Here is a 24,647-nt window from a genome sequence, read left to right on the forward strand (position 1 = left end):
ATTTCACTCACGCCTGACATTGATAGCACAGGTTCTGGTTCCTTGCTGGATTCAATTCTGTCTACCCTCTTGAAAAAGCGATCCAGTGATGTCTGGGTAGTAGCTCTTTTTTTCTCCTCATAGATGGCACGGTAGCACTGGATGCATTCTAATCGTCTGCTGCAGCCTCTGTGTACTGTTCTACTTTCGGGTCCTGTGCCTCGGAAACTAACAGTGCCTCCTCAGATAAAGAGAATCCCCTTGCCATTTCCTGTGTCGTGAATCTCTTCTTAGCAGTACCAGCTACATCACCGCTGCCTTTACGCTTGCTTCCAGATATCCTGGGCTCGAAATAAAGATACTGTACTACTGTACTCTGTACAGTACTGTACAGTAAAGTACACAAAAGCACAACCACTTGTAGAGGATGTATGCACGTGACAGTGCACACCAGACATGTGAACTAACTTACGTGACTGGGCATGCGAACGCACGTTTGCTTCCTTGAAAGTTTGCAAGTTGAAGGTTCGCATGTAGGGGACTTACTGTATAAAATATTGAATATATTTACTGCTAAGTTTGCTTCTGGATACAAGTTTGACTACATTTTCAAGAATTTTAAGTCACTTGGGAAAATGAGTGAGTTTTTAAACTGGTTTGACATTTCTTTATTTCCTTGAAATGTTTTAAGTTTCATGCCTTGGGAATAGTAGTCCAGGCAAACTTCATCTCCTGAGTGGGAGCACACTTCTGTGTGAAAATACATAGCCTGTTCAAGGAAAAGATAGCAAGCTAAACGGTTTCAAGTACTTGAGAGGAACAGGAAGGAGATAAGACTAAGAAAAAGGTTATTGCCTGATTCTGAAGGAGAGGGGAAAAATGAAAGGACTTTAAGCAGAGAGTGACTTGGCCAGATCCATGTTTTAGAAAGAGAACAGTGCTAGCTAATATGAAAAGTGGACTGGAGATCAGGGAAGTAACGCAGCAGAAGAGGCAGAGCTTCAACTAAAATGAGTAGACGGCAAAGATGAGACTAGCTGAAAAACGTTTCATAAGCCTTCCTAAAAGGATTGGTATCTGATTAGGTGGAGAAAAATGAAAGGAGAGAGAGATGGATTTCTAGTTCTGACAGTTGAGTGGCTGGTAATATTTTACATTGATAGGGAACGGAGGAGGAGAATCATATATGCTGGTAGATAGTGTGAGGAATAATTAGAATGACTAAATATGTTTACTTTGAGATTCCTGTGGGTATCCATATACAGGAGCTCAATGTATAGTTGGAAGCACCCCTCTGGAATTTAGGGAAGAAGAAAAGGGCTAGAAAAAAGTATTTGGAAACCATAATACTTGGTAATTTAAAAATGGGAATTGGTAAGATTTTCCATTGAGAGGATATCTGCAGCGAAAGAAAAGCCAAAGTTAAAATCCTGAGGAACATTAGCTCTTAAGGGAACAAGATAGGAAACCAAGAGCCAAAGTGACACATATGATACGATTGAGAAATGACATTGGTTTTGTCAGTAGGATATCATTTGCACATGTATTAATAAGTTAATTAGGTTTTGATTGGGGGTGGCAGATTGCAGGAACTAAGGAATTAAAAGATCAGAGATTAGAGTTAGCAAATTCAGAGTGTCTTTCAAAAAATTTGGTGGTGAAGGAGAGCAGAGAAACAAAGTGATAGTTTAAGGATCAAGGCTGGATGGAGGAAAAGATATTCAGTGCTTTATTTTACTTTTTCTCTAGGACGGGAGAAGTTTGAGCATGCTTGTTAGTCAGAGAGGGGAGTTGACAGAGAAAGCATTTGAAGGTTGAAAGAATGAAGATGGTTGCTAGTGCCCTAGAAGCAAATGGGGTCTAGAACACAGCTGGAGGGGTTGCCCCAACAGAGTAGAGAGACTTCTTTCTCTGCGATGGAAGAGTGAGGAAGGCGTACTGTGGAGGAGAAAGACATTGGAAGTGTGTTTCAAGGATTGCAGAGATTATAAATCTTTATAATGGACCTGGCTGGTACAGCTATGTGAGTTTCTTCCTTAATCCTCAGTACTGGGAACAGAAGCAAGAGAAAAGAAAACAGTGTCGGCCTGATTCAGGATTGGAGATGTAATAAAATGGGTATGACACACAAAGGGATGAGAAAACATGAAGTGGCAAAGTAATTGAAACTGTAAGATCAAGAAATGAAGGAGCGCCAGGTCAGCGGAGGGGGATGCAGGGATTCAAGGGACTAGAGGGACGTGAAAGCAGGTTGGTGACTTACAAGGAGTGGGAATTGTTGTGGTCAAAGACTGGAGTTAAGGTTTTGGAGTTGGAGCAGTTCTCATTGGCGTAGCCATTTAAATCATGTGTTGAACTGACTTAAAGATGAAAGTAGTTAAAATAGGGGTCAGAGAACGTAAGGGTCATCAGGGTGAACATTTAGGTGCCAGAACAGTAGCGGAGAATGGGGCAGAAAGCTAACTGATCCAGGTGCCCAGCCCCTCAGCAGAAGTGGTGTGTTGACCTGGAAGCTGCAGTCTGGGCAGAGGTAGGGTAATTGAATGTCGTGATTGGGCTGAGCTTGTGGAGGGACATTCTTAAGGCCCTACGGCCGCGCCTGAGATGCTGGGGAAAGGGTGAGAGAATGAATGACTTCCGATGAGAGAGATTGCAATCGGAGAAAGTTAAATTTCATTCTAGATGGAGACGTGGAAGTCATGTTTGTAGAAAAAGTATATTAGCCAAGAGTGGACCTTCCATATGGGCACAGAAAAGGCATTATAAAGGTTGTTACCATGAAAGTGATGGGCCAAGGAATGTGGGGAAGGCCTGATCTAGGTTGATCTAAAGTTGAGGTGGAGGGAGGTCGATCAGAGGGGTTCTTCAGCCGGTGCTATTTCTGTAAAGAGGAATGTGGATTTTAATGATTTGTGGAAGATCTGCTCTCAGGTAAGTTACTTGGCTAATTATGTCAAGTGAGCTTTTAGTGGCTCTGAGAAGCTGTGCTATCTGTGCCATAAAACTCCCAAGGTGCATTTAGGTTTCTAAAGAAAAATGTTTCTTTTTTTTTTCTTTTTTTTGCGGTACGCGGGCCTCTCACTGTTGTGGCCTCTCCCATTGCGGAGCACAGGCTCCGGACACGCAGGCTCACGGGCCCAGCCGCTCCGCGGCACGTGGCATCTTCCCAGACCGGGGCACGAACCCGTGTCCCCTGCATCGGCAGGCAGACTCTCAGCCACTGTGCCACCAGGGAAGCCCAGGAACATGTTTCTTTATTACCTTCTTTGTTTTTTACTAATGTCACAACTGCATATAAAAGTTTTCATATTTTGAGATCCCAAAAACTATACTAGCATCCTCAAAGTGGATACTTCACCTTAAGCGTTTAGTCCTGTATGTATAACCTGTTGCTTCTTGTTTGGTATATGCATGAGTTGAAAACCATAGCTGACAAAGTAGGTTTGTTATTACATTTCAGGAAGACCTGGGGTAAGTCGAGCATTCATGCAGCAAACAAGCCTTATAACTTTTAGCCCAGATAGATGATTTACTTTTTTGGTGGTGCAGTGCAGAGCTAGGATGTAATGAAATCTCAGTGTCTGATCTGCAAACCTCAACGGACAGTTCTGACCTGAGGCTGGCTGCTGTGGCACTGGATGAGCGGGTTCTGATCTGGCCTTTAGCAACAGTTCTGCCCATGAGTGACACAGAAGGTACACAGGACAACTAGTGTAGTTTGTGACTCTCGCTGTACAGTCAAGATTGATTTGAGGTATTTGAGTCAGACAAACGAGCCTGAGAGCGAGAGAGCAAGCGTTTTTGAGCCTAAAAGCGGTTGTGATATATTGGTGTAGCAGTTTCTTATTAGGACAGCTTCAATAAAATGTTAATGAAAATTTTATAAGAGTATTGTATCTGATTTGGGTAAGAAAAAAGAAAATTATTTTTAGAAGGAAAGTTTCAGTGTTTTCTTCTTTTTTTTGTTTAATTCCTCTTCATTAGACTTCAGAAGATTAGTAATAAGGAATTAGTGTTTCAAATACATGGCCTAGGCTGAATTACGTGGCAGAATAGTAACTTTAGGCATCATTTCCCAAGTTGTGCAAGTTTAAATTTAGATGTATACTGGAAACATAGATTATACATGTTTCGTTCTCATATCAAAGCAGAGAGACAGTGTTGGAAGTTAGTCCTGGAAAGTCATTGTGTACTGTGATTGCTAAAGATCAGAGAGCTCTGTCTGTGTTCATTCTGAAAGACGAGAGATCTTCAGCCAGAGTCACCATCTGAGTCACAGCCTGGCCTCTGAATGAACAGTGGAGGACGAGCTTGAGGGGGAAATACTGGCTGTGGGAACAAGGAGTCAGAGTGAATTTCTGTGCTCTTATGGGCTGTGCCGGACAAGAACTAGGGAGGCTTATTTGATGTGGCTTCTCTTCTTTTGTGCTCTGATGCACTTGTAGCACTGATGTCACAAGTAGGGTTTGGTGGGATTTACTTTTTTGTTTTTGTAATAGGTTTATGAACCCCTGCAGGTTAGGAACAAGAATAAGGTGGGCATTGGAATCTTAGGCCCAGAATTCATTGGAGAGGACTGACATTTGGGTGTCTTATTATGTCCTGAACACTATCCCAAGTACGTTGTATTTCTTACTTGGGATTTACAGTAATGTAGCTGAATTAGATCAATTATTGGTAAGAAGACTTGACATTTTGGTGTCTATTATGTACTGACCACTACCCTGAGTATGTTATATTTGCTTACTTAGGATTTACAGTAACATAGCTAAATCAGCTGACATACAGAAATATTGGGTAAAAATATTAAAACAGCATATATTGTATCTATATCAAGTATTGAATTACATTTATTTGTTTGTTTATACATATTTGCATGTCATGTATCAGAGTAAAGGCTCTGGGGTCTGGGGTTCTACCAGGAATAGGAGGCATGGCTTCATGGGACAGTGTAAACCAGCCTCCTGCAAAAAGCTGACGCTTTAAAGGTCTGCCTCAGTCCCTGAGAAGAAGAATGGGAAAATTTTGCTCAACAATTTTGGAACAAGAAAGCTTGACCTGTGTTTAGTGTCTTGGACTGGGGAGAGGTGGTGCAGGGGAAAACCATCAATGAGAAATTGAGACCAAAATAATCAAATTAGGAGTACAAATGTGTGAATTGAAAACACAAAGGTAAGTATGGGAACTCCAATTTGAGAAATTAATGTAAAAAGCTGGTCTAGGGCCATTTGCGTTTCCAGATGTGGACATGAAACTGAACTTTCACAAGATATGGTGCACAGGACTCTGCAGAAGAAATATTTTCTGCTGAAAGTGAGCCCATAACCTCCCCAAATTTGTAAACTACACATGAAACATGAAAGCAAATGAGGGAAAGTCATCAAATGTTAGCAGTTAGAGTACAGATGTACCCCAAAGCTGAAAATAATTAAACAGTTAGACAACTAATGTAGAATAAATTTCTGAAGTTATTTAATGAGATAGAAGAAGGACTAGACTATAACGAAGGAATAGGACCAGTCAGAAAAGAAGCAAAATGAAAGAGTAGAAATTTAAAGGTCATTGAAAATTAAAAACAAAACAAAACTCTGACTTAATATGTTGAATAGAAGGACGATGAATTGACAGACACATTTGAAAAAAATCATTCACGCTGAAGCAGAAAGAGAGAGAGAAAATATGAAAAGAAAAAAATGAGAAAATCACTTTCAGAAAGGAACAGTGGAGGTGGGGCAATTTAGAAAAGATAATTGCTAACAATTTTGGAGAGTTGAAGAAAGACATGACTCTACTGATTAAAGAAATACATCAAGGCTAAATAAAATGAGATTCACACTTACACACATGGTGATGTGTTGGGTCGGCAAAAAAGTTCATTAGGGTTTTTCCATAGGATCTTATGGGAAAACCTGAACAAACCTTTTGGCCAACCAATAATAGAAGATAAAAGTATCATAAAGGTGTCCACAGAGTAATGAGAGGTACACTGTAGTTAGACTTAAAACAGACTCTTCATCACCAGCAGTAGAATCCAGAAGACAATAGGCTATTCTCAAGTTAGTTGGGGAAATACCTTTCAGCTTAGGATTTCATATCCAGCAAAACTATCATTCAAACATGAATGAGAGATGTTTTCAGGTAATACAGACAAAGTTTGTCAGTTATAACCTTCAGTGAAGGACCTCTATAGAAATGCCCTTTGATAAGGTTATTTATACTTAGAAGAGGAAGTAGTGGAATACAATAAACATGACTAGCCAAAGAATTTGTAGATGTGTTGGTGACTCTAAATAAGTCTAAAAAGTAATGGGTGAGGGTTAAAACATACTGATGTTAAAAACAGTGGTCATCATGCAGGTAGAGATTGTGGTTAAAGGATTCTAGGGGCCTTGTGTTGCTTGGGAAGATAGAGTGATTTTCAAAATGTAAATCATTTAAATTTTTACATAGGAGTTAATGATAATCACTGCATGCAACGTTAGGAGAGAAAACCCACTTCCACCTTAGGTTTGTGACCACCGTGACTGAACCAAATATACTAATCAGTATGGTGTCTCAGGTTCCTGACATGAAGCTGTTGGGGTAAAGAAGAGGAGGCCATGAAAGGCTGGCTCCTTGCTTATGCTGGGAGAGAAGAACTTAGTACCAACTCCTCTGTAACCTAACTTTACTTATCCTCTGCTTTCCCTGTTCTCCTTGTACTGAGGGGTAGACATGAGCAGAAAAGCAGGACATGCTCAGGGGTTGCAGGAAAAGAGGTAGGAAGGCTCTAGTCCTGGAGCCCATCCTCCCAGAGAACTGAAAGGTCAGATATCTGTCTTGGACGTGCCTGGGAAAGCTCCAGGCTGCTGCTGCTCTTTCACTGAAAAATGGGTCCAGAGGGAGAGGAATCTCATGGCCTTACCTATCCCCAGCCTCTGACTGTGAAGATTCTGGGTAGAATTGAAGCTCTTCTTGGAGTGCTGGAGCTAAAACGATGCACTTGGTGTAAGAAAATTGGTCAGTGAAGCAGCCTTCCCTCCATTTTTCAGACATCTTTACTCATATCACTGAGAAGTTGTCGGTGTTTACCTGCTACGAAACGTGTTGGCTCTGATGAGACAGAAACCTGACCTGGGGTTGGGGGTGATCATTGAGTCTTTGCAGAGCTATTCCTAGTGTAACTTACAACCATGCAGGACACCAGAAGGCACACACAGAAATTAGGGTCATGGACATGAACGGCTTCTAGGAATCATTATTTCCAAGTTTTAGCTGTTTTTAAATTTGTGCTTTTAGTTAGACTCTTTTGCTGTATTTGCTGTTCTGTCAGAAGTGTGCTTTTCCCTTTCTCTACCTAACTCCTAGTTAGTTCTTTAGTTTTCAAGCTTTACTTTCTTTTTGAACTTTTCCTTGATCTTTGTGCTTCTCCCTGGACTGGGGTTGAGATGGGAATCCTTTCTCCCTCTTCTATGATTGTATTGCACACCCTGTTTATACATTAAATAATGTATAATGTGTACTGTGATAGGCATTAATGTGCCTATCACATTATAATTGTCTTTATTTTTCTTTCTTGCCCACAAGTTTCTAAGCTTCTACAGAGCAAAAGTGATATTTCACATCCCTTATCCATTCCAGTACTTGTTCACCTGGATAATATCTGGTACATAAAAAGTGTTTCATTTAAATGTTGTGTGTAAACTTTCGCATGCATGTCTGGCCTGGCTGTACATAGGGATGATTCAGTTTGATCTCATCGCCAGTACAATAACACTTTTTGTTTGTTTTTCGTTTTGTTTTATAGTAAAAATCATGCCCTTTGCTTTTCTCTTGGCACACACATAGGCATTCATTAATTTGTAACTAGACTGATTTGCTTGGAAAACTGATTTTTTTTAATTCTAGTACTTGAAAAAATAAAAGCATTTGAGAACTTGTTTGGCCATTTCCTAGGAAATAGAGGTGAAGTATTTAGTGGGGAATATGAAAGTAGAGAAGACTACCTTTTCAAAGAAATGGTAATGAACTACCAAGGGAGCGAGTGCTATCTAGAAATCGGTTGATCTGTTTTCTAGTTCTGATTCTGGGCAGGTCATTTCATCTCTTCTATGAGAGAGACAAGGGAGAAAGGGGCCTGGTCAGACTTGGTTTTCCAGTCCTAAAGTGTGCTGTGACCTCACAGTCATGTGCAGAAAAAGGAAATGAGTAAATTCTGAAAGGAAAGTGCTACTGTTGGAAATAAATTTTTTAGAAAAGCTTTAAAAGGTCAGAGTTCCCCTTGGAGGGGGGTGTGTGTGTGTGTGTGTGTGTGTGTGTGTGTGTGTGTATGTGTAAAAAAGTATTTTCTAAGCCCTACTTAAATCGGATATTAGTATCCTTTTTATTAAAAGACTCAAAAATTTTGAGGAAATTGAGCAGAAAATATAGATTGTAATTAATAACTGACATCTAACAATATTCTCACTACATCAGGTTCAAGACGTTGTTCCTATAACTAGTTATGACACTGCTGGGTCGTTCCTTCTCCTGGGATGTAACAATGGATCAATATATTATATAGGTAAGTGGTCAGACACTTAGTATGGTCCTATTTAGTATGATTTTTAAAATGAGAACAAGAAAATATTACCTTTTTTAGTTTTAAATAGATTCACTATTTATTTTAATGCTATTTAATTTTTTTTTTATTGTTTAGATATGCAGAAGTTCCCTTTGCGAATGAAGGATAACGATCTTCTTGTAACTGAACTTTATCATGATCCTTCAAATGATGCTATTACTGCTCTGAGTGTTTACCTCACACCCAAAACAAGTTAGTGCATAGCAAAATTATTATAAATTGTTGAAGTTCTTTTGATAATGTATGTTTATTCGTTGGTTTATTATAACACTAATCTGGCCCTTTGTTTTGGTGAACTGCAGTGCTGAGGATTTCATCTCTTAGAGTCTAAAGTTTATGTTTGGTTTTATACTGAAGTCAGACATGACCAGTAAACATAATCTGAGGTGGGAAGTTAGAACTTTCCCTCTTGTGAATTGTATTGTTAATCCCTACTATTATAATAATAACTAAAATTATGTGTTAAACTTATCTGCACATTTACCTTCCTATGACAGCTGATTTCATTTTGGAATTAAGAGCTTTATTTTTTTTTCACAACAGTAACAACAACGAAAGCTTTTAGACTTTTAATCTCTATTGAAAAATGAGCTTATTTCTCTGGGAAATTTTAAATTTAAGTTTTGGAAAACCTCAGTATCCATAACTTACTGCTTTTTCAAAGGCCATTGCGATGAAATTAACAAACTAGCTCTGTAAATTATTAAGAATTTTTATATTCTAGAGTGAAAGATAAACATAAATGGGAAATTCAAAATTTATCTGTAATGAAAGGAATTCTAGGAAATACTTACATGTGGCTAGTAATAGTAATAGTTTGAATACGTTACTTGTGTAATCATTTCATTGAATGCATTGTAATAAATCATTATCTTCGGTATGAAAGAAAGAAAGATTCTGGTGTGCACAGATGATTTTGATTGAAATTGTAGGATTTAAACTATGTTGCTCCAGAACAGAGGTCAGCAAACCATGCTCTTTTTATTAATAGTTTTATGTATTGTCTTCGGCTGCTTTTCTGCAACTGTGACAGAGTTGAGTGGCTGTACAGAGACAGTGCGGCATGCAAAGTTTAAACTATTTGCTTTTTATAGAAAGTTTGCTGACCCCTGCTCTAGAATGAGATATGCTCCCCTCCCCGGCCCCAGTCTAATTAAAAAGGGAGAATAAAACTTCTTTTGTGGTGGCAGTGTCTTCTTTTAAGACACAAGAATGGAGTTGCCTTTTAAGTTTTGAGAAGTGTTTTCCGTAGCATGCCCTTTTCCTTCGATTCCAGTATTTTCACGTGAATCAGAAAGAACAGCTATCAAAGCTGAGAGGTTCTCTGTGACGCTTTTAAGGAATGTAGGTCACTGAACTCCATTCTGTCTTAAATATATGATGGAATCTGGGCACTTGTTTGAAAAAAAAGCCACAGATGAACCTGACGTCATGAGCTAGTTGTATATAATTAGAAGAGAACAACATAGGTAAATGTGATGTAAGCAATGGAATGGATATATTTTCCCATAGTTATAACAGTTTTGAAACTGTTGAATAGTACATGGATTACTTGATTATTCAAAGAGAAGATTCAATATTGTGGCAGAAGTAAAACAGATGGTCATTCGAGGCTAGAAATAATATGGAGTATTGCTTTAGGAATACTGTGTTGTGCCAGTGGTGTTCTTAGCATGTCAGATCTATTCCTTAAACATTTAATGAGTACCTACCATGTCTCAGGCACTCTGTAAGGTGATATAGATTAAAAAATGATTATGATTCAGTCTCTTATCAATAAAGAGTAGAGGTAGATAGACATGGAAATAGAGAATTGGGGTGTTACAGTTGCTCTGATAGAACCTAATACATAGTACAAGGGAGAGAGTGAACAATTCTGTATTGGAGTGATGTTAGGAAAAGATTTGTAAAGGAAAGAATGAATTTAAGATGGTCAGAGAAGTCTTAAGATTTCTTTGCTGAGCTGGATTTGGGGCTGATAGCAAGTGCTGAATCCAGCTCTGCCTCTTCTATCACAGGGAACACTTTGTAAGGGCAGCTTTCTTTTTATTGTCTTCTATTATATCACCTTTCAATTTTTGATGTTGGTTAGGTGTCAGTGGTAACTGGATTGAGATTGCCTATGGTACGAGCTCTGGAGCAGTACGAGTAATTGTGCAGCACCCAGAGACTGTTGGGTCAGGCCCTCAGCTTTTTCAGACCTTCACAGTTCACCGAAGTCCCGTCACAAAAATCATGCTCTCAGAGAAGCATCTTGTATCAGGTAAAGTGATTTTATTAGTACTGGTAAGGAGGTCTACCTCATGTCATGTAAAACCTTGCCTTGGGTGTTATTTTTTAGACTCCTACAAATTAAAAGAATATAAAAGCAGTGTTTTATGTAAGAAAAACACACCAGAAAAAGTGGTAGAAAAGTTTAATAACTGAAGAAATACTATGATTGTCTTCTAAGGTTTCTTTGATATTGTCTGGTTGTAGTATACATAAATTTAGAAGGCATCATATCTTTTATTTACTCTCTATTTTAATATTTGTTTCTTATGGCATATTTTACTTCAGAATATTTATCATAATCCTGTTGAAGAATGTTTTATTAGAGAAATTTTTCAAGTATGAATATAATATAAATTTGGTTGTGTTGTCTTAAGGTTTAATGCTAAAGTTAGTAGAATGCTAGTAGTCTAACATCAACTACTGTTAAAAATTAGTAAAATGTGTAAAGAGATGTGAAGAAAATAACATTTGTGGGTTTGTTGTTCTTCATAGTCATATATGTTTCTAACATTTAGATACTAATTTGATACTTAAAAAATTAGTTACAGATTTTCAAGCAAAATTAGCCTGACACAAAATAAAATGATCACAAAGTAAAATTCCATCATGAGATTCAATGTCTATGATAGATGATTTCTGAAAGCATTAATGAAAATTGAATTGAGTCAGGTGTATCAGTAGTTTGCTTTTTTAAAACAATTTTGCATTAAATCTTTTGTAGATCAGCTCCTGCCTAACTTAAATTTTTATAAACATCCTTTTCATGCATCAGCTTTGTTTATATGAAGACTACCTAATATAAAAAGGTGATGCATCTCCCACTAATTAAACACCAAATGGAGCTGAAATACCTTGTCCATATATGAATGGATGGATGGATGGATGAATATGCTTTTATTGAATGTCTCATTGTTTTGGATGTAATTATGCCTTTCTGAAATAGTCCCTTTTTTAATCTTTCATAGAGCAGTACTCATCTAATATCTACCTCACTGAGGAGTTTTTCTCACTCTGTATGGCTGGTTCCTCCTCTTTTGCCCAGTTACTAAGTGTTGGATTGCCTCAGATCTCTTTCTAGATTTTCCATTCTTTGTCTGTACTTCCCCTGGTGACTTGAATATTATTATCTACATGCCAGTGACTCCCAGACTTGCCCTTCACCTGTGACCATCCACAGAGTTCCAAATTGTATATCCAGTGCTTGTGCTTAGTATTTGGTTGTATGTTTAATAGGCATCTCTAAATTAACCTAGATAAAATAGTACTTTTGGTTTCTGTCTCAAAAGCCATCTTAGTATACAATATCACTACTCATTTACCCAAGCTGAAAATCTAGGAATCACACTTGATTCTTCCCTTTTTCTCACTGCACCCGCCTCCCCCTGCCCTCCACATACGTGTAATACATCAGTAGGTCCCATTTCTCTGCTTCAACGTACATCACAAGTCTGATTACTTCACTTTGTGTCCATTGCTGCCAGCCCCTTAGCTCAAATCAGCATTTCTCTCCTAGGTTACTCCATTCTTTCCCTGTTTCTGTCTTGGCTCTCTATGGTACATGTTCCACACAGCAGCCAGAAATATCTTTAGAAATGCAAAGCAGGACTTCCCTGGTGGCGCAGTGGTTAAGAATCCGCCTGCCAGTGCAGGGGGCACGGGTTCGAGCCTTGGTCCAGAAGAAATCCCACATGCCGTGGAGCAACTAAGCCCGTGTGTGCCACAGCTACTGAGCCTGTGCTCTAGAGCCCGTGAGCCACAACTACTGAGCCTGTGTACCTAGAGCCCGTGCTCTGCGACAAGAGAAGCCACCGCAATGAGAAGCCCGTGCACCGCAACGAAGAGTAGCCCCTGCTCACTGCAACTAGAGAAAGTCCACACAGAGCAACGAAGACCCAATACAGCCAAAAATAAATAAATAAATAAATAAAATTTATTTTAAAAAAAAGAAAAAGAAAGAAATGCAAAGCAGATCTGATTTCCGATGACTTCTTTCTGTATACAGAATGAACAGATTAATACGGCTCTTCCTGTTCCGGATCCTGCTCACCTGCTCACCAGCTCACCACGCCTCCCATGTCACTTTTCTTACTGCTCATGATACCTAACTCATTGGCTTTTCTATTTCTTAAAATTGCCTTAGAAACTTTGCACTTGTTCTTTTCATTTGACATCTTCTTTCTTAGATGTTTGTTTCGCTGTCTCTCCTTGACATTCAGGTCCCATTTCAAATACCTCCTCAGTGAGGCCTCCTTGGCCACCCTGTCTAAACTAGCCAGCCCTCTGTCTAACAGGCACTTTCTGCTATCAGTATGTTGATTTGTTTTCTTCACAGACTCATCACTTTGTTTCTTATTTATCATCTCTTTCCCTCTTCTAGAATATAGTAAGTTTCTACAGCAGCAGAAGCTTTTGTTCTCCACCCTATTCTCAGCACTTAGCATAGTCCTTACGAATAAATGTTGTATAAAATGAGGTAATTTGGTCCTGTGAGAAAATAGACTATTTCTTTGCAAGATTGTTTTGATGTTTAAATGACAACGCCATACTCAGTAGCAGTTGATATTATTTTGATGGTAATGATGTTATTGTTGGATGTGATGTCGAAGAGCTACGTAGTTAAATTTGCATTTTAACAACAAGTATTTCATGTAGGTTTGAAATGTTAGATAATGATTAATACTAACAAAATTGCATAATTTTTTGAATTTTATTTTTTATACAGCAGGTTCTTATTATCTACTTTATACATATTAGTGTATATATGTCAATCCCATAGTTGCATTTTTGAGTCAGCTAGAAGTATTTGTTATTTTTCTGAATCCTAGTAAGCTTAATAATGAAATTAGGAAATTATTTCCCATGAAGCTGATTCAGTAGCCTAGAAGTAAATGTCTTCTTTTTCACCAGAAAACTGGCATCCTGAGAACTGAGAATTTTGTTGTATAAGTAACATATGTACACTTTTTATTCTTATTGCTGTCTGCCAAAATTAAATTTCTGAAGTTTTGTTTAAAATATGCAACTGTGACATTTTATCCAGTAGGAAATGTTGTGTGCATATAAGAAGTTTTGGATACTTTCCTAGTAGATACTGATGAGTTCATAATAAATGGCAAATTAATACATTTTTTATTAAGGCACGCCACAAAAGTACAGTTCTTACGTTAATGATATCATTTTTTTGGTTTACAGTTTTTAGCAGAGTATCTATTCAGACAGAAAAAACAGCAGAAATAGATTACTTGTTAGGAGATATCTCAATATATACCCACTTAATATTACCGTGAAAAAACAAAGCTAATTGGAATATGTTTCTTAAATGCAGACTCTCATATAAAAATAATTCTCAGCTTTAGTATTGAAATCTTAATTTTTCTTGATGCAACTGTGAATGAGCAATAAATAACTGGTTCCTATAAGCTTTTTGACAAATGTTATTTGTGCCAATAAATTCTCAGTAGCTCCTGATTGTTTGTTGTTTAATATTGGAGTAACATAAGCAGAAACAATTTATATGGTTGGAAAAAATAAACTAGGCAACTTGTTTACAATGGAGTTTAGCCACAGAACAGAAAAATATTCAGCATCTTCTCTCTTACATACACATTTTTTTTTAACCTTCTCTAAATTCATACCCTACAGGCTACTTTTATAAGGATCCATAGATTTTACTTATATACCTTATATGTGCAGCAAGGTAAACCATATTCAATTATCTCATTTTTGTTGGCTAGGTACAAATTAAGTGTAATTTTAAGATAAGCTGTTTGCCACTCAAAATGTGCTACGATCTGTTTTCTGTAAATTATAGTGAAAAAAGTTAAAATATGTTTATAAAAGTGATTTTGTTGGTGCTCTCATAATCTATATTTAACAACTGTTGTGTGCTCTCTTTCTCTCCTAGTCTGTGCAGATAATAATCATGTCCGGACATGGACGGTAACACGATTCAGAGGAATGATCTCTACTCAGCCAGGTTCTACTCCTCTAGCATCGTTCAAGATACTGTCCCTGGAGGAGACAGAAAGCCATGGAAGCTATTCCTCTGGAAACGACATAGGTGAGCTAGATCTTTCGGGGGGACATTTTCAAGTACTGTGTAGGCAATGCTGAAGAAGTATATTATCTGTAGTAGAAACCTAAAAAGGAGTTTTAAATATAAGTTTTTCATTTTCACTTTGAAACTCATTTAAAACAGAAGTTTAATCTTTTTCTGATTAAGTTCTATAAAGTCACAAAATATACATTTTTTTGACTTTATGAAGGTACAAAAGTGATACACATTTAATAGAAACAGTACTTTGAATTTTGAACTTTTCCTGGGCTAGGGATATGTGGTACCATATTCTCTCGTGGTGACAGGCGGCAGCAGCAGGCCAAAGTTCCCAGGCAGCCACGTGACCACAAAGGTAAACAAGTGATGTGCTTAGAATCAGTCTGTACCCACATAGCCATTCTCTTTTTTACTTTCAGTATTCAGTACATTACATGAGATAGTCAATACTTTACTATAAAATGGACTCCGTATTAGATGATTTTGCCCAACTGTAGGCTAATGTGAGTGTTCTGAGCACACTTAAGGTAGGCTAGGGTAAGCTATGATGCTTGGTAGCTTAGGTGTACTAAATGCATTTTTTTTTTTTTTTGCGGTACGCGGGCCTCTCACTGTTGCGGCCTCTCCCGTTGCGGAGCACAGGCTCCGGACGCGCAGGCTCAGCGGCCATGGCTCACGGGCCCAGCCACTCCGCGGCATGTGGGATCTTCCCGGACCGGGACACGAACCCGTGTCCCCTGCATCGGCAGGCGGACTCTCAACCACTGCGCCACCAGGGAAGCCCCCCTAAATGCATTTTTGACTTAGGATATTTTCAATTTAGGAGTAATTTATCGGGACATAACCCCATCATAAGTTGAGGAAAATCTGTATTATAGCATCATTTTTCATTGTTTAAAAAGTTGAGGACTTCCGTGGTAGCGCGGTGGTTAAGAATCCGCCTGCCAATGCAGGGGACATGGGTTCGAGCCCTGGTCCGGGAAGATCCCACATGCCGCGGAGCAACTAAGCCCGTGCACCACAACTACTGAAGCCCACAGGCCTAGAGCCTGTGCTCTGCCACAACAGAAGCCACCGCAGTGAGAAGCCTGTGCACCGCAACGCAGAGTAGCCCCCGCTCGCCGCAACTAGAGGAAGCCCACGCGCAACAATGAAGACCCAATGCAGCCCAAAATAAATAAAAGTTGAGAGCACTTTTTTTATCTTACTAGCATTTCCTAATTTAAGTGATGATATCTCCAAATGCTAACCACTTTTGTTTATAATTAAAAGCCATAATGGCTGTACACATTTGAAACTTGAAATACTTTTTTCCTTCGTTGCTAATAATTAACCTGAAAATAGTTTTGAAGCTGGAAAAGGGCTGGTGTTCTTACATACTGAGAGTGGTTTTGATGGCATCCATTAGTAAACAGTGTAGGATGTCTCTACTGATTTCAGCAAAGGGTATATAAAGTTAGTTATAACAAATCAATTTCTCCCTACACCATACATACACACAAACAGTCTTCATGGAGGTAGATCATTTTCCTCAAGGATCTGTTTGAAGGAACTAATGCACCTTGTAGATCATCTTGTATAAGCAGAAATTATAGCACTGATGGAAAACGAGGAGTGGATCAGAATTGTTATGCATGAAACTATTAAATATATGTCCATCAGGATATTTGCTCCCACAGTAAAGATTTCAAAAATAGTTATCTTTAAGAAATGTAAGCTTCTGAAGAGAATTGTAGTACCACAGTCTTAGTATTTTTAGAAAGAGAACTGCTCAGTGTTGTCACTTTTATCAGTTGCTGTGCGATTCCAGTTCCCAGTGTGATGATAGGCACTGAAAGTTTTATTTGAACATTTTTTTCCAGCTTTATTGAGATATAATTGACATATAACATAGTGTAAGTTAAAGGTGTAGCATCAACAGATATTGTGTACTTTTGCTCCAGGCATTAGAAATCTAAAAAATTGCAGTGAACATCGACTTACACTATAGTGAGCGGTGGGAATAAAAAGCAAACGATTGTATTTTGCACACTGCTCAAGTGCATAGGACGGAAAGCCCCCAGGAGAGAGTGCTAGTCTGTGTGCTGGGTGTTGTAGCATACACTCACATTTATTTTGGACAATTTTATGGGGTAGATCTTATCCCCACTTAACTTTGACAGAAACCAATGTTCAGGCAGAGCACTTCACAGAGGTCTTAATGTTGGAACTGAGAGAGGCGGCGGTGGGTGACGCTAGGAGTTTGAACTGAGTTCTAGGACAGGGACATTCCTGGAAGGGAAAGCAGCATGTTAAAAGGATAGAGGCCAATAGAACCTGGCAGGTTTGGCAAATGTCAAGAACGTCATTAATTGTTGGTATGTAGCTGAGAATAGTAGGACATGAGACTAGGTAGATAGGCAGGCGTCAGATCAGGGAGCACATGTGTAATGTGAATAAAAGATATTTAGAAGCAGCCCTGTTAATTACTTAAGACAGTCATATGTAAAATGTTTAAAAGGGCCAGGGAGATGTTTTTTCTTCTCTGTTCATAGTTTCGTTTAAAAAAAATATCCTAAGAGGTAGACATGTAGACTAGTGGAACAGAATAGAAAGTCCAGTGTCAGTGGGGGTGGTAGGGGTGGAGTGTAGATGGTAAAGGGGACTGGAGTAACAGATACTGGAAACAGCTGTGCCAGAAAGAAATGGAGCTAGTTAGAAGGTGAGTACATTCAAAGGTCATATTTTTGAGTCCTCTTCCTTTCTCCCCCGTTGAAGATAACAGAGATGTAAGGATATTTTTTTGTGTTCTCTGAAGGAAAGGTGCTAATTTGGGCAAAAGTGTTGGGGAAACTATAAGAGGGGAGGTATGGATAATTACTTAAGGTATGAAGTTATGTGAGAATCTCACATCAGTAATAAAGTTTGAGGGGGAGGGAAGATATAGTCCCGTAATCCTCTTTCCTAGTTATTTCACCCGTCGTCAATATTTTGACTTTGTTTATGGGTTATTGAGTGAGGACTGTCTTTTCATTTCAATAGAATTAGACTTCAGAGAGTTGTGCAGGAATTGGGCAACTGCATAGCTTAGTGAAAAGCCAGACAGCTTGGGTTTGGATTCCAGTTCCATCAAGTAGAACTTAAGAGATCTTTGGTTAACTAACCTGTTGGTGCCTTACTTTCCTCGTTTGTAAAATGGAGATGATAATAGTGCATCCTTTATGTGGTTGTTATGATGATTCAAATGAGTGATTTGTAAAGCATGTAGTGTGGTACATAGTAAGCGTAAGTATTTGCTAACTAATAAGAGTGTTATTCTGTTTATTAATTAGGTATGATTCACATAAGATAACTTGGGATATACTATCTTTAAAAAATGTGTTGTACATCACATACTTTTTGTGAATGATGAGTTGATATTTAGCTAATGAGTATTGGGAAAGAATTATTAACATTTTATGTGTAAGTTTTGCATAAAAACACTTTATATTGTTCACATTCTTTCTAAAACATATGAGCCATTTTCCTACCTTGCCAAGTACAATAAAGTAAAAATAATTGAATTTACCTTTTAGATTGAAATCCTTGAAGGGTACAACAGGCTCTGATAAATGAAATTCTACTTAATGAAGTTGTACTTTATTTTTTAAGATTTTGCAAGTTAAGTTTTCAAAAAAAGTAACATCAATACATAAAGTAACTTCATTTATACATCCCTTTCTTGAAGTGATAAGAAACTGAGCACATTCTGAAAGATAGTAAATGTAGAGCTTCTATTTTAACAGGTCTCCTTCTAGTACTCTTAATGTATAGTCTCAAGCAAATTATTGCCTTCAGTTTTTACAGTCTTAGTGCATAAAATATAATTTTGAAAAGTTATATAAAAATTTTTATGAATTTTTGAATTATTTTTTTATACAGCAGGTTTTTTTAACATCTTTATTGGAGTATAATTGCTTTACAGTGGTATGTTAGTTTTTGCTTTATAACAAAGTGAATCAGCTATACATATACATATATCTCCAAATCTCTTCCCTCTTGGGTGTCCCTCCCTCCCACCTTCCCTATCCCACCCCTCTAGGTGGTCAAAATGCACCAAACTGATCTCCCTGTGCTATGCTGCTGCTTCCCACTAGCTATCAATTTTACATTTGGTAGTGTATATATGTCCATGCCACTCTCTCACTTTGTCCCAGCTTACCCTTCTCCCTCCCCATATCCTTAAGTACATTCTGTAGTAGGTCTGCGTCTTTATTCCTGTCCTGCCCCTAGGTTCTTCATAACCAGTTTTGTTTGTTTGTTTTTTAGTTTCCATATATATGTGTTAGCATACGGTATTTGTTTTTCTCTTTCTGACTTACTTCACTCTGTATGACAGACTCTAGGTCCATCCACCTCACTACAAATAACTCAATTTAGTTTCTTTTTATGGCTGAGTAATATTCCATTGTGTATATGTGCCACATCTTCTTTATCCATTCATCTGTTGATGGACACTTAGGTTCCTTCCATGTCCTGGTTATTGAAAATAGAGCTGCAATGAACATTGTGGTACATGACTCTTTTTGAATTATGGTTTTCTCAGGGTATATGCCCAGTAGTGGGATTGCTGGGTCATATGGTAGTTCTGTTTTTGGTTTTTTAAGGAACCTCCATGCAGTTCTCCATAGTGGCTGTACCAATTTACATTCCCACCAACAGTGCAAGAGGGTTCCCTTTTCTCCACACCCTCTCCAGCATTTATTTGTAGATTTTCATGATGGCCATTCTGACTGGTGTGAGGTGATAACTCATTGTGGTTTTGATTTGCATTTCTCTAATGATTAATGACTTTGACCGTCCTTTCATGTGTTTGTTGGGAATCTGTATATCTTCTTTGGAGAAATGTCTATTTAGGTCTTCTGCCCATTTTTGGATTGGGTTGTTTGTTTTTTTGATATTGAGCTGCATGAGCTGCTTGTAAATTTTGGAGATAAATCCTTTGTCAGTTGACTCATTTGCAAATATTTTCTCCCATTCTGAGGGTTGTCTTTTATTTATTTATTTTTTTTTTGCGGTACGCAGGCCTCTCACTGTTGTGGCCTCTCCCGTTGCGGAGCACAGGCTCCGGATGCGCAGACTCAGCGGCCATGGCTCACGGGCCTACCCGCTCTGCGGCATGTGGGGGCTTCCCGGATCAGGGCATGAACCCGTTTCCCTGCATTGGCAGGCGGACTCTCAACCACTGCACCACCAGGGAAGCCCTGAGGGTTGTCTTCTCGTCTTGTTTATGGTTTCCTTTGCTGTGCAAACGCTTTTAAGTTTCATTAGGTCCCATTTCTTTCTTTTTGTTTTTATTTACATTTCTCGAGGAGGTGAGTCCAAAAGGATCTTGCTGTGATTTATGTCATAGAGTGTTCTTCCTATGTTTTCCTCTACGAGTTTTATAGTGTCTGGCCTTACACTTAGGTTTTTAATCCATTTTGAGTTTATCTTTGTGTATGGTGTTAGGGAGTGTTCTAGTTTCATTCTTTACATGTAGCTGTCCAGTTTTCCCAGCACCACTTATTGAAAAGGCTGTATTTTCTCCATTGTATAGTCTTGCCTCCTTTATCAAAGATAAGGTGACCATATGTGCATGGGTTTATCTCTGGGCTTTCTATCCTGTTCCATTGATTTATATTTCTTTTTTTGTGCCAGTACCATATTGTCTTCATTACTGTAGCTTTGTAATATAGTCTGAAGTCAGGGAGCCTGATTGCTCCAGCTCCGTTTTTCTTTCTCAAGATTGCTTTGGCTATTCGTGGTCTTCTGTGTTTTCATTACAAATTGTGAAGTTTTTTGTTCTACTTCTGTGAAAAATGCCAGTGGTAGTTTGATAGGTATTGCATTGAATCCCTAGATTGCTTTGGGTAGTATAGTCATTTTTACAATGTTGATTCTTCCAATCCAAGAACATGGTATATCTCTCCATCTGTTTATATCATCTTTAATTTCTTTCATCAGTGTCTTATAGTTTTCTGCATACAGGTCTTTTGTCTCCTTAGGTAGATTTATTCCTAGATAATTTATTCTTTTTGTTGCAGTGGTAAATGGTAGTATTCCCTTAATTTTGTTTCAGATTTTTCATCATTAGTATATAGGAATTCAAGAGATTTCTGTGCATTAATTTTGTATCCTGCTACTTTACCAAATTCATTGATTAGCTCTAGTAGTTTTCTGGTAGCATCTTTAGGATTCTCTATGTATAGTATCATGTCATCTGTAAAAAGTGACAGCTTTACTTCTTCTTTTCTGATTTGGAATCCTTTTATTGCTTTTTATTCTCTGATTGCTGTGGCAAAAACTTCCAAAACAATGTTGAATAATAGTGGTGAGAGTGGGCAACCTTGTCTTGTTCCTGATCTTAGTGGAAATGGTTTCTGTTTTTCACCATTGAGGACGATGTTAGCTGTGGGTTTGTCATATACGGCTTTTATTATATTGAGGTAAGTTCCCTCTATGCCTACTTTCTGGAGGGTTTTTATCATAAATGGGTGTTGAATTTTGTTGAAAGCTTTCTCTGCATCTATTGAGATACCATGTGGTTTTTATTCTTCAGTTTGTTAATGTGGTGTATCACATTAATTGGTTTGTTATATTGAAGAATCCTTGCATTCCTGTGATAAACCACACTCGATCATGGCGTATGATCCTTTTAATGTGTTGTTGGATTCTGTTTGCTAGTATTTTGTTGTATCTATGTTCATCCGTGATATTGGCCTGTAGTTTTCTTTGTGACATCTTTGTCTGTTTTTGGTATCTGGTTGATGGTGGCCTCGTAGAATGAGTTTGGGAGTGTTCCTCCCTCTGCTATGTTTTGGAAGAGTTTGAGAACGGTAGATGTTAGCTTGTCTCTAAATGTTTGATAGAATTTGCCTGTGAAGCCATCTGATCCTGGGCTTTTGTTTGTTGGATAGTTTTTAGTCACAGTTTCAATTTCAGTGCTTGTGATTCGTCTGTTTATATTTTCAGTTTCTTCCTGGTTGTGCTTTTCTAAGAATTTGTCCAATTCTTCCAGGTTGTCCATTTTATTGGCATATAGTTGCCTGTAGTAATCTCTCATGATCCTTTGTATTTCTGCAGTGTCAGTTGTTACTTCTTTTTCATTTCTAATTGTACTGATTTGAGGCTTCTCCCTTTTTTGCTTCATGAGTCTGACTGATGGTTTATCAATTTTGTTCATCTTCTCAAAGAACCAGGTTTTAGTTTTTTTGATCTTTGCTATTGTTTCCTTCATTTCTTTTTCACTTATTTCTGATCTGATATTTATGATTTCTTTCCTTCTGCTAACTTAGGGGTTTTTTTGTTCTTCTTTCTATAATTGTTTTAGGTGTAAGGTTAGGTTGTTTATTTGAGATGTTTCTTGTTTCTTAAGGTAGGATTGTATTGCTACAAACTTTCCTCTTAGAACTGCTTTTGCTGCATCCAATATGTTTTGGGTTGCCGTGTTTTCATTGTCATTTGTTTCCTGGTAGTTTTTGATTTCCTCTTTGATTTCTTCAGTGATCTCTTGGTTATTAAGTAGTGTGTTATTCAGCCTCCATGTGTTTGTATTTCTTTCAGATTTTTTCCTGTAATTGATATCTAGTCTCATAGCGTTGTGGTCGGAAAAGATACTTGATACAATTTCAATTTTCTTAAATTTACCAAGGCTTGATTTGTGACCCAAGATATGATCTATCCTTGAGAATGTTCCATGAGCACTTGAGAAGAAAGTGTATTCTGTTGTTTTTGGATGGAATGTCCTATAAAGATCAGTTAAGTCCATCTTATTTCATGTATCATTTAAAGCTTGTGTTTCCTTATTTATTTTCATTTTGATGATCTGTCCATTGGTGAAAGTGGGGTGCTAAAGTCCCCTACTATGATTGTGTTACTGTCAATTTCCCCTTTTATGGCTGTTAGTATTTGCCTTATGTATTGAGGTGCTCCTATGTTGGGTGCATAAATATTTACCATTGTTATATCTTCTTCTTGGATTGATCCCTTTATCATTATGTAGTGTCCTTCTTTGTCTCTTGTAATAGTCTTTGTTTTAAAGTCTATTTTGTCTGATACGAGAATTGCTACTCCAGCTTTCTTTTGATTTCCATTTGCGTGGAATGTCTTTTTCCAAACCCTCACTTTCAGTCTGTATGCGTCCTTAGGTCTGTAGTGGGTCTCTTGTAGACAGCACATATATGGGTCTTGTTTTTGTATCCATTCAGCCAGTCTAAGTCTTTTGGTTGGAGCGTTTAATCCATTTACGTTTAAGTTAATTATTGATATGTATGTTCCTATTACCATTTTCTTAATTGTTTTGGGTGTGTTATTGTAGATCTTTTCCTTCTCTTCTGTTTCCTGCCTAGAGAAGTTCCTTTAGCATTTGTTGAAAAGCTGGTTTGGTGGTGCTGAATTCTCTTAGCTTTTGCTTGTCTGTAAAGGTTTTAATTTTCCATTGAATCTGAATGAGATCCTTGCTGGGTAGAGTGATCTTCATTGTAGGTTTTTCCCTTTCATCACTTTAAATATGTCCTGCCAGTCCCTTCTGGCTTGCAGAGTTTCTGCTGAAAGATCAGCTGTTAACCTTATGGGGATTGCCTTGTATGTTATTTGTTGTTTTCCTCTTGCTGCTTTTAATATTTTTTCTTTGTATTTAATTTTTGATAGTTTGATTAATATGTGTCTTTGTATGTTTCTCCTTGCATTTATCCTGTATGGGACTCTGTGCTTCCTGGACTTGATTAACTGTTTTCTTTCCCATATTAGGGAAGTTTTCAACTATAATCTGTTCAAATATTTTCTCAGTCCCTTTCTTTTCCTCTTATTCTTCTAGGACCTCTGTAATTTGAATGTTGGTGCATTTAATGTTGTCCCAGAGGTCTGTGAGACTGCCCTCAATTCTTTTCATTCTTTTTTCTTTATTCTGCTCTGCAGTAGTTATTTCCACAATTTTATCTTTCAGGTAACTTACCTGGAATATCTACCTCAGTTATTCTGCTATTGTTTCCTTCTAGAGAATTTTTAATTTCATTTATTGTGGTGTTCATTATTGTTTGTTTGCTCTTTAGTTCTTCTGTTTACAAGATTTTGGATCATCTTTACTATCATTATTCTGAATTCTTCTTCAGGTAGACTGCCTATTTCCTCTTCATTTGTTTGGTCTGTTGGGTTTTTACCTTCTTCATCTGCTGTGTGTTTCTCTGTCTTCTCATTTTGCTTAACTCACTGTGTTTCGGGTCTCCTTTTCGCAGGCTGTAGGTTCGTAGTTCCTGCTTTTGGTGTCTGTCCCCAGTGGCAAAGGTTGTTTCAGTGGGTTGTGTAGGCTTCCTGGTGGAGGGGACTAGTGCCTGTGTTCTGGTGGGTGAGGCTGGATCTTGTCTTTCTGGTGGGCAGGTCCGCATCTGTTTGTGTGTTTTGTGGTGTCTGTGACCTTATTTTGATTTTAGGCAGCCTTTCTGCTAGTAGGTGGGGTTGTGTTCCTGTCTTGCTAGTTGTTTGGTATAGGGTGTCCTGCACTGTAGCTTGTAGGTCGTTGAGTGGAGCTGGGTCTTGGCGTTGAGACGGAGATCTATGGGAGATGTTCGCCATTAGATAGTACATGGAGCCGGGAGGTCTCTGGTGGACCAGTGTCTGGAACTCGGCTCTCCCATCTCATAGGCACAGGCCTGACACCTGACCAGAGCACCAAGACCCTGTCATCTACATGGCTCAGAATAAAAGGGAGGAAAAAAAGAAAGAAAGTAAATAAATAAACAA

General features: G+C 38.1%; 1 protein-coding gene across 2 annotated transcripts in view; it reads left to right on the forward strand.

Moving 5' to 3' along the window:
- KCTD3 (potassium channel tetramerization domain containing 3) overlaps window positions 1-24,647 on the forward strand; it is a 70,131-nt gene that overhangs the window by 36,495 nt on the left and 8,989 nt on the right. For both annotated transcript variants that reach the window (XM_060142038.1, XM_060142037.1), the window contains exons 11-14: window positions 8,434-8,521; window positions 8,657-8,773; window positions 10,674-10,844; window positions 14,760-14,915. In XM_060142038.1, coding sequence (XP_059998021.1) covers window positions 8,434-8,521; window positions 8,657-8,773; window positions 10,674-10,844; window positions 14,760-14,915 — 532 coding nt within the window. The remainder of the gene's footprint in view (window positions 1-8,433; window positions 8,522-8,656; window positions 8,774-10,673; window positions 10,845-14,759; window positions 14,916-24,647) is intronic.

This window comes from Lagenorhynchus albirostris, chromosome 2, assembly GCF_949774975.1.
Source record: "Lagenorhynchus albirostris chromosome 2, mLagAlb1.1, whole genome shotgun sequence".
Taxonomy (NCBI): domain Eukaryota; kingdom Metazoa; phylum Chordata; class Mammalia; order Artiodactyla; family Delphinidae; genus Lagenorhynchus; species Lagenorhynchus albirostris.